The 10,000-nt window shown below is 46.5% G+C and overlaps 1 protein-coding gene across 1 annotated transcript in view; it reads left to right on the forward strand.

Annotated features, from left to right (window-relative positions):
• The window catches only part of dab2ipa (DAB2 interacting protein a), a 31,887-nt gene that overhangs the window by 10,304 nt on the left and 11,583 nt on the right, over positions 1-10,000 (forward strand). Inside the window, exons 6-8 of the mRNA XM_078249863.1 lie at positions 4,426-4,570; positions 4,648-4,820; positions 5,170-5,441. Of these exons, the coding sequence (XP_078105989.1) occupies positions 4,426-4,570; positions 4,648-4,820; positions 5,170-5,441 (590 nt within the window). The remainder of the gene's footprint in view (positions 1-4,425; positions 4,571-4,647; positions 4,821-5,169; positions 5,442-10,000) is intronic.

Raw genomic sequence — 10,000 nt, forward strand, 5'->3', positions numbered from 1 at the left:
AACCAGCCTTTGTCCTCTGAAGAGATAGACGGGCTGCAGTGTGTGTGGGTGGGTGTGGATGTGTGTGTGTGTGTGTGTGTGTGTGTGTGTGTGTGTGTGTGTTGGGGGATTAGCGTCTTCTTCTACCTGATTTGCATGACTATACACGCTGCGTCTCTGTCTGTGTGCGTGTGTGTGTGTGTGTGTGTGAGTGTGTGTGTGTCTCTGTGTTAGTCTTTAGTCTGCACACAACTAGCCTGCTATGTTAGCATGTGGCTAGGCTAGACACACGCTGTTAGCCAACATGTTCAGCTAAACAAGGTTCACAATGGCAGACACACACACACACAGATAATGACAAGCTAACAGAGGGACAACATCATCCTCCATGTCAGGAGGGTGTGTGTGTGTGTGTGTGTGTGTGTGTGTGTGTGTGTGTGTGTCAGAGGTTAGAAGTCACAGCTGACTGGTTGTTGTGTTTTTATAATCAGATGGTTTCATTTGACAGAAAATGTTCATGTATAGATATTTTTTATTGATGATTAAATTAAACCTTTGCATTTGTGTGTACGTGACTGATGCCTACCATAAAAGACCAAAGGCTGACACCATCTCACATCTAAAGATAATCTGTCAGAATGTCTCTGAGGTTTCAGTCTCAGACTAGAAGATTTTACCACCAAGACTTCAAAGTTAGGATATCAAACAGTCATTGGACATTCAGTTCAATTTTATTTATAGTATCAAATCATAACACGAGTTATCTCGAGACACTTTACAGATAGAGGAGGTCTAGACCACACTCTATCATTTATAAAGTCCCAATAATTCCAGTAAATCCCCCAAGAGCAAGCACTTAGTGCAACAGTGGCGAGGAAAAACTTCCTTTTAGGGAGAAACCTGGACAGACCCAGGCTCTTGGTAGGTGGTGTCTGATGGGACAGACCCAGGCTCTTGGTAGGGGGTGTCTGATGGGACAGACCCAGGCTCTTGGTAGGTGGTGTCTCATGGGACAGACCCAGGCTCTTGGTAGGTGGTGTCTGATGGGACAGACCCAGGCTCTTGGTAGGTGGTGTCTGATGGGACAGACCCAGGCTCTTGGTAGGCGGTGTCTGACGGTGCTGGTTGGGGGTGTGATGAACAGTGGCAATAATAATCACAATAAAGATAATGGAACTATGACTACAAATGGTAGTCGTAGTAGTTCATGGCGTGGCAGGGCACTGCAGGGTACTGCAGGGCGTAGCAGGACGTAACAGGGCACAGCAGGGCGTCACAGGGCGTAGCAGGGTACAGCAGGGTACTGCAGGGCGTAGCAGGACGTAACAGCACAGCAGGGAGTTAGAGGGTGTAGCAGGGCACTGCAGGGCATAGCAGGGCGTAACAGGGCACAGCAGGGTGTAGCAGTGCATTGCAGGATGTAGCAGGGTACTGCAGGGTGTAGCAGAACATAACAGAACTTGGAAAGTTGTCTGGTGGGCATAATGTGAACAATAATCTGTGAAACTGGTCCAGTATTAAACCAGAACCAAGCTGTAATGTTACCCTACAGGACTAATGTTCAGCAGCAGTTAGATTCACTAAAAGTTCTGTTGTTGCTGCTGACAGACTCAGATTATTATTCTAAGAGTCTGACAACATTATGGGATGGATCCCTACAGAGATAGACCTTTTAATTAAAGAGTAAGATCCTTTTAGTTTAACATCAAACAGCCCCGAAATCACCATCACCAAACCCACCAGACTCCATGTAAATAATCAGGACTTTTAGCATCGTAAAACACACTTCATTCAAAGTGGACAAATAAAAAATAAGAAAGCAACAACAAATAAGGTCCAGAAAAGTTCCAACGATGTCAAGTATTGTGCCAAAAACATCAAGGAAGCGTCAAGAAAAGTTGACTAAAGCGAGAAAAAATATCCTGACTTTTTTCTCAAAATATTCCAGCTATTTTCTCCTCTCTACATGCTCAGGTACTCTATGCATTTTGAGGATTATGTAACGACTGTTGGTACCGTGTACAGCTGCCCCCTCTAAGCCGGGCTTCCCCCGAACATCTTTTCAAGTGACTCCACCGTCTTAGACATCAATCTAATGTCAGGGCTGCAGAGGAAGGTCTGACTAGTCCACACAGCATTCCTGGATGGGAGGACAACCTGCTCTGGTTTATTGGCATTTCTTTAAACCAATCACAATCGTCGTGGGCGGGGCTAAGCTCCGGACGGAGCCACAGTGCCTCTGCTAAATAGTCTCAGGAAGGAACTTGTTTTGGTGGAACATGTGGACGTTCAGAAGTAGTTTTAGTCGTGCAACAGAAAGCTCAGATTGGACAGATAGTCTAGCTAGCTGTCTGGATTTACCCTGCAGAGATCTGAGGAGCAGTTAACCATAGTCCTCACAAATCCACCAGAGGTTAGAACGCCAACACAGAGACAGAGGAAGGGGACGGACATCTGTCTGAAATGAGGGACATCCAGCGGTATCTCTGGTGGCAGCAGAACAATCCCATAAATGAAACATTGTCGATATAGATTATACTCGACTTCGTCCAGGTAGTCCCTCTTGGCATTGATGGACTTCTGGAGGTCATATCTGGCTGATTTTTAGGCATCAGGGTCTCTGAGTTGAAGGCAGCGGTCCGTACTTTGAGTTTAGCGCAAATTTTCCGGCCGACCCTGTTAGGGGTTTCAGCGGTTGGTGGCTTTGGAACAACATCAGTGATGCACTAATTTATACAGCAAATTACAGAGATCATTGATGTTGATCAGCCAGTCAGTTGTCTCTGGGTTGGGTTTCTTTTGTTTCTTTTCTGATACCTCCTCTATAGTCTCGCATTGCCAGCCCTCGCCAGCCAGAGCTCTGGAGAAAGGTCCGGAAACACTTAGACAACATCAGGTCATTCATAGGTCACAGGTCAGGGGACGAGAATATTTGTCTCTAATAACCAAACCTGTCCATATGTAATTATGTTAGTCTCTTTACAGATTTAAGGAATCTAAACAGCTGTATGATAAGGGAGTTTTTTTGTCTCAGGACTGTCTCCTTTTGGAGGTCGGTGGGCCAGCCCCCCTTTAGCATACTTCCCAGAGAGAGAGAGGCTGAACTAGGCTTTAGTATCTGTGTTAAGGCAACTGCAATATCTTTGTGTACACTAAAGGTTCAGCTAAACGCAACGCCTCCAGCATGAGTTTAAATACACCTTCAGAGAGTTGGGACGGCACTGCACAATAACCCATCTTGGTTATACTGTACTGCCTGCGTGTCTTCTCAATTGAGTGTCCATCCAGGTCTCCCTAACCTTCTTCACATATGTGAAATGAGTTCATGAGTTTTTCCTTAACGCTGGCTTACCAGTGTATCTCTGTGTGTAATCCCACCAATCAGTCCCAAAACCTCCCAGTTAGAGAGGAAATGATCTGACATATTCTTTATAAAACCTCCCAGTTAGAGAGGAAATGATCTGACATATTCTTATTAAAACCTCCCAGTTAGAGAGGAAATGATCTAACATATTCTTATTAAAACCTCCCAGTTAGAGAGGAAATGGTCTAACATATTCTTTATAAATCTTTACAATCATTCTCTGAAAGGACCGAGCAGACCTGCCTTGTTGCATCATCCACATCTTCTTCATAACTTGATATGTTTAGCGTGTAGCTTGTTAGCTCAACGTTTGTTGTTTCCTGAAACAACCAGAGTTTTGCAAGGCGAGGGACATCTGGCAGACTACGTCTGCTAAAACTATGCTTTTAAACAGGCAATTATCCTGGAAATGTTCTTCCGTTGATCCAGACCAGGTCACAAACAACAGTCTCTCTTCGTTCCTTGAATCTGTCTGATTATTTCGGTGTTGGCTCTTACCGACAAAAGTTCCATCGCCTCTCCAGTTAGACTTCTTCTTCACCCTCGTGGTTTGTTTTCTCTGTTTGGCGCCAGCCGCACCATAAAAAGAGAGCAGGAGCACATATCCAGAGAGGTTTATGCCTCGACGCAGAGGTCCAGGGTTCAAATCCAACCTGTGATGATTTGCTGCACTTTCTCACCTAGCTGTCCTGTCAAAATTAAAGGCGGAAAAGCCCCAAAAAATAATCTTTAAAATAAACGTCATCAACACGCCCGTTCACTCACTGTGAACTGTCTGGATGTCCCAGTTGGGCTCAATAGGACATTACGCAGGGAGCTGAACGTTTAGGGAGAGCAGGCCAGGCGAGGAAAAACATTTGGATGTCATATTTGGATTTTTTTTGTTTTTACAATTTTATCACATAGGCCTATTCAAATGTAGACTATCGTTAGACAGGTAGACGGATTACTAACGATAGAGGTTGTGTAACAGCTTACGCTGATGTGTTGCTAGATGTTGGGGTTCGTTATCGGAGCTATTCTGGTCTGTTTCAGGTGTGTGATGTTGGGGTCGTTATCGGAGCTGTTCTGGTCTGTTTCAGGTGTGTGATGCGGCGGCTGCGTTGTGGTAGCCAGGAGTCGTTGCTGAGCGCCGGCTGTGTGTCATCTCTGGAGCTCAGGATGGACCAATCGGTGGTCATCAAACCCGTTCACTCCTCCCTGCTGGGGCAGGACTACTGCTTCGAGGTGACACACTCGCACAATCACACTTCCAAACCCTTCAGTGTTTCTGTGGTGATAACCTCTGACCCTGCGTCTCCTAGGTAACGACCTCGACAGGAACAAAGTGTTTCTCGTGTCGTTCGGCGGCAGAAAGAGATAAATGGATGGAGAACCTGAGGAGAGCCGTTCACCCCAACAAAGACAACAGCCGCAGGCTGGAGAACGTCCTGACACTGTGGGTGGTGGAGGCTAAGGACCTGCCAGCCAAGAAAAGGTAGGCTACACCTGGGGAAGGTAGGGGGCTACACCTGGGGTAGGTAGGGGGGGCTACACCTGGGGTAGGTAGGGGGCTACACCTGGGGTAGGTAGGGGGCTACACCTGGGGTAGGTAGGGGGGTCTACACTTGGGGTAGGTAGGTAGGGGTAGCTACACACACACATACACTACATAACTGTGAAAGTTAATAGAGTGTTTCCTAGAGGAAGCATATCAAAGGTGAACAGAATTGGTCCAATCACAGAGCCTTGTGGAACACTATGCCTAACGTTTTGCTTACTGATCATCATTTCAATATGTAGAAGTAAGTGTCGCTGTCAGAAGTAACAGAGTATTTTTACTTCAGGTACTTCTGCGAGCTGTGTCTGGACGACAGCCTTTACGCTCGGACGTCGTGTAAACTGAAGACTGACAACATATTCTGGGGAGAACGTTTCGACTTCAGCAGCCTGCCGTCCGTCAGCGCCGTCACCCTGCATCTCTACAAAGACACCGACAGGAAGCGGAAGAAGGACAAGAGCAGCTACGTCGGCCTGGTCAACATCCCCGTTGCCATGGTGACCGGCAGACAGCTGGTGGAGAAGTGGTACTCAGTGAGCACGCCCAGCACCCTCCGAGGTTTTTATTTTATTTAACCTTTATTTAACCAGGAAATAGTCCCATTGAGATTCAGAATCTCTTTAACAAGGCAGCAGCATCAAACTCAACATACACGAACCAACAGTAACCGGACATTCAGTGGTCAGGAAGTCCTTCATCCTAGCCTGGGATAACTCTGACCAACTTCCGGCAAATTTGAGATTTGCTGTATTGGTTAAAATGCGTATGAACCCTGCAATCACAACCATTGAGGCGGGCTTTACACCAATCACAACCATTGAGGCGGGCTTTACACCAATCACAACCGTTGAGGCGGGCTCTACACCAATCACAACCGTTGAGGCGGGCTTTACACCAATCACAACCGTTGAGGCGGGCTTTACACGATGAAGATAGCGCAGCGATGTTGAAGCGTCATTTCCTTCATCGCTCTGATTGGTTGAAGGACTATCCAATTGCGCCCAGAGGCAGTTGAGCGGTGTCCGTTGGTGACGCCCCTTTGGAAATGGGCTGTGAATGAAGCTTCCCCAGACCCCCCCCCTCAGTTACAGCTGAGAAGGGTCTGGGGTCAACCAGGCTACCTTTATCCTAATTTTTAAAATCTTCCATGCTAATAAAATAATCTAGATTAAGGTGACTTTGTAGCTCACACCAAGATGACTTTAAAAGCACTTTCACCAAAACACGGTACGGGTTACAGGAATGACGTACATCATGTGTCCGTGTGACCGAAGGGTGCAGCTGCCGACAGCTATGGGCGTCAGTAGAGAACATGAATAAGAAGGCAGCTTGTAAAGAGAAATATACCAGTGCTCCAGTCTACAGTTGTATAAAGAAGACAAACCCACTTTCTCATACAACTTGCATTGATGTGTGCGGCGGTACGTAGAACACTGTCAGAAAACAGGTTCACTGAGTTCAAACAAGTACTTTGAGCTACTAGTAGGGATGGATATCGTTAGGATTGTATTGATACTTAGCAATACTCTTATTAAGGGCTGTCCCAAATACAATTTTGTGTTTTCAGTCTGAGAGCTTCAGTACTAACCAACAGCGGTGGTGTGGGAGTGTTAAGGAAACGGCCCATTTGTGTGACTTCCTGTGAGCATGCACGCTTTAGCTTGTTGCTAACGTCGGGGCTGACCCCCTTCACTTTAATTAGCAGGAGGAAGTTATCTTGGGTCTTATGAAGTTATTTATTAACCGACAAACTGTACACACACTGCAATGCTACGTTCACAGCTAACAGCTACGTTCACAGTTAACTGCTACGTTCACAGTTAACTGCTACGTTCACAGCTAACTGCTATGTTCACAGTTCACAGCTACGTTCACAGTTCACAGCTACGTTCACAGTTCACAGCTACGTTTACAGTTCACAGCTACGTTCACAGCTAACTGCTATGTTCACAGCTAACTGCTACGTTCACAGTTAACTGCTACGTTCACAGCTAACTGCTATGTTCACAGTTCACAGCTACGTTCACAGCTAACTGCTATGTTCACAGTTTACAGCTACATTCACAGTTTACAGCTACATTCACAGCTAACTGCTACATTCACAGCTAACTGCTACGTTTACAGTTCACAGCTACGTTCACAGCTAACTGCTACGTTCACAGTTAACTGCTACGTTCAGTTAAATGCTACGTTCACAGCTAAATGCTACGTTCACAGCTAACTGCTACATTCATAGCTAAATGCTACGTTCACAGTTAACTGCTACATTCACAGTTCACAGCTACGTCCACAGCTAACTGCTACGTTCACAGCTAACTGCTACGTTCACAGCTAACTGCTACGTTCACAGCTCACAGCTACGTTCACAGCTAACTGCTACGTTCACAGTTAATAGCTACGTTCATAGCTAAATGCTACATTCACAGCTAACTGCTACGTTCACAGTTCACAGCTACGTTCACAGTTCACAGCTACGTTCACAGTTCACAGCTACGTTCACAGCTAACTGCTACGTTCACAGCTAACTGCTATGTTCACAGTTCACAGCTACATTCACAGCTATCTGCTACATTCACAGCTAACTGCTACGTTCACAGCTAACAGCTACGTTCACAGTTCACAGCTACGTTCACAGCTTACTGCTACTTTCACAGCTAACTGCTACATTCACAGCTAACAGCTACGTTCACAGCTAACTGCTACGTTCACAGCTAACTGCTACGTCCATGGCTAACTGCTACGTCCACGGCTAAATGCTACGTTCACAGCTAACTGCTACGTTCACAGCTAACTGCTACGTTCACAGTTAACTGCTACGTTCATAGCTAAATGCTACGTTCACAGCTAAATGCTACGTTCACAGCTAAATGCTACGTTCACAGCTAACTGCTACGTTCACAGCTAACTGCTACGTTCACAGCTAACTGCTACGTTCACAGTTCACAGCTACGTTCACAGCTAACTGCTACGTTCACAGCTAACTGCTACGGTCACAGCTAACTGCTACGTTCACAGTTCACAGCTACATTCACAGTTCACAGCTACGTTCACAGCTAACTGCTACGCTCACAGCTAACTGCTACGTTTCACAGTTCACAGCTACGTTCACAGCTAACTGCTACGTTCACAGCTAAATGCTACGTTCACATTTAACTGCTACATTCACAGCTACCTGCTACGTTCACAGTTCACAGCTACATTCACAGTTCACAGCTACGTTCACAGCTAACTGCTACGTTCACAGTTCACAGCTACATTCACAGCTAACTGCTACATTCACAGCTAACTGCTACGTTCACAGCTCACAGCTACGTTCACAGTTCACAGCTACGTTCACAGGTTACTGCTACTTTCACAGCTAACTGCTACGTTCACAGTTAACTGCTACGTTCACAGCTAACTGCTACGCTCACAGCTAAATGCTACGTTCACAGCTAACTGCTACGCTCACAGCTAACTGCTACGTTCACAGTTAACAGCTACGCTCACAGTTCACAGCTACGCTTACAGTTCACAGCTACGTTCACAGCTCACAGCTACGTCTCACAGCTAACTGCTACGGTCACAGCTAACTGCTACGGTCACAGTTCACAGCTACGTTCACAGCTAACTGCTACGTTCACAGTTAATAGCTACGTTCACAGCTAACTGCTACGCTCACAGCTAACTGCTACGTTCACAGTTCACAGCTACGTTCACAGTTCACTGCTATGTTCAGAGTTCACTGCTACGTTCACAGCTCACTGCTACGTTCACAGCTCACTGCTACGTTCACAGCTTTATAGCTACATTCACAGCTAACTGCTACGTTCACAGCTAACTGCTACGTTCACAGTTCACAGCTACGTTCACAGCTTACTGCTACTTTCACAGCTAACTGCTACGTTCACAGTTAACTGCTACGTTCATAGCTAAATGCTACGTTCACAGCTAACTGCTACGTTTCACAGTTCACAGCTACGCTCACAGCTAACTGCTACGCTCACAGCTAACTGCTATCGTTCACAGTTCACAGCTACGTTCACAGCTCACTGCTACGTTCACAGTTCACAGCTACGCTCACAGTTCACAGCTACGCTCACAGCTAACTGCTACGCTCACAGCTAACTGCTACGTTCACAGCTAACTGCTACGTTCACAGCTAACTGCTACGTTCACAGCTAACTGCTACGCTCACAGCTCAATGCTACGTTCACAGCTCACTGCTACGCTCACAGCTAACTGCTACGCTCACAGCTAACTGCTACGCTCACAGTTCACAGCTACGTTCACAGCTAACTGCTACGCTCACAGCTAACTGCTACGCTCACAGTTCACTGCCACGCTCACAGCTAACTGCTACGCTCACAGCTAACTGCTACGTCTCACAGCTCAACTGCTACATTCACAGTTCACAGCCACGCTCACAGCTCACTGCTACGCTCACAGCTAACTGCCACGCTCACAGTTCACAGCTACGCTCACAGCTAACTGCTACATTCACAGCTAACTGCTACGCTCACAGTTAACTGCTACGCTCACAGCTAACTGCTACGCTCACAGCTAACTGCTACGTTCTACAGCTATCACAGCTACGCTCATTACAGCTAACTGCTACGTTCACAGTTAACTGCTACGCTCATAGCTAACTGCTACGCTCACAGCTAACTGCTACGTTCACAGTTCACAGCTACGCTCACAGCTCACTGCTACGCTCACAGCTAACTGCTACGTTCACAGTTCACAGCTACGCTCACAGCTAACTGCTACGTCTCACAGCTAACTGCTCACGCTTTCACAGTTAACTGCTACGCCTACAGCTAACTGCTACGCTCACAGCTAACTGCTACGTTCACAGCTAACTGCTATGTTTCACAGTTCACAGCTACGCTCACAGCTAACTGCTACGCTCACAGCTACCTGCTACGCTTTACAGTTCACAGCTACGTTCACAGTTAACTGCTACGTTCACAGCTAACTGCTATGTTCACAGTTCACAGCTACGTTTACAGTTCACAGCTACGTTTACAGTTCACAGCTACATTCACAGTTCACAGCTACGTTCACAGCTAACTGCTACGTCCACAGCTAACTGATACGTTCACAGTTCACAGCTACGCTCACAGCTTACTGCTACG

This window comes from Sander vitreus, chromosome 5 (genome assembly GCF_031162955.1).
Source record: "Sander vitreus isolate 19-12246 chromosome 5, sanVit1, whole genome shotgun sequence".
Lineage (NCBI taxonomy): Eukaryota > Metazoa > Chordata > Actinopteri > Perciformes > Percidae > Sander > Sander vitreus.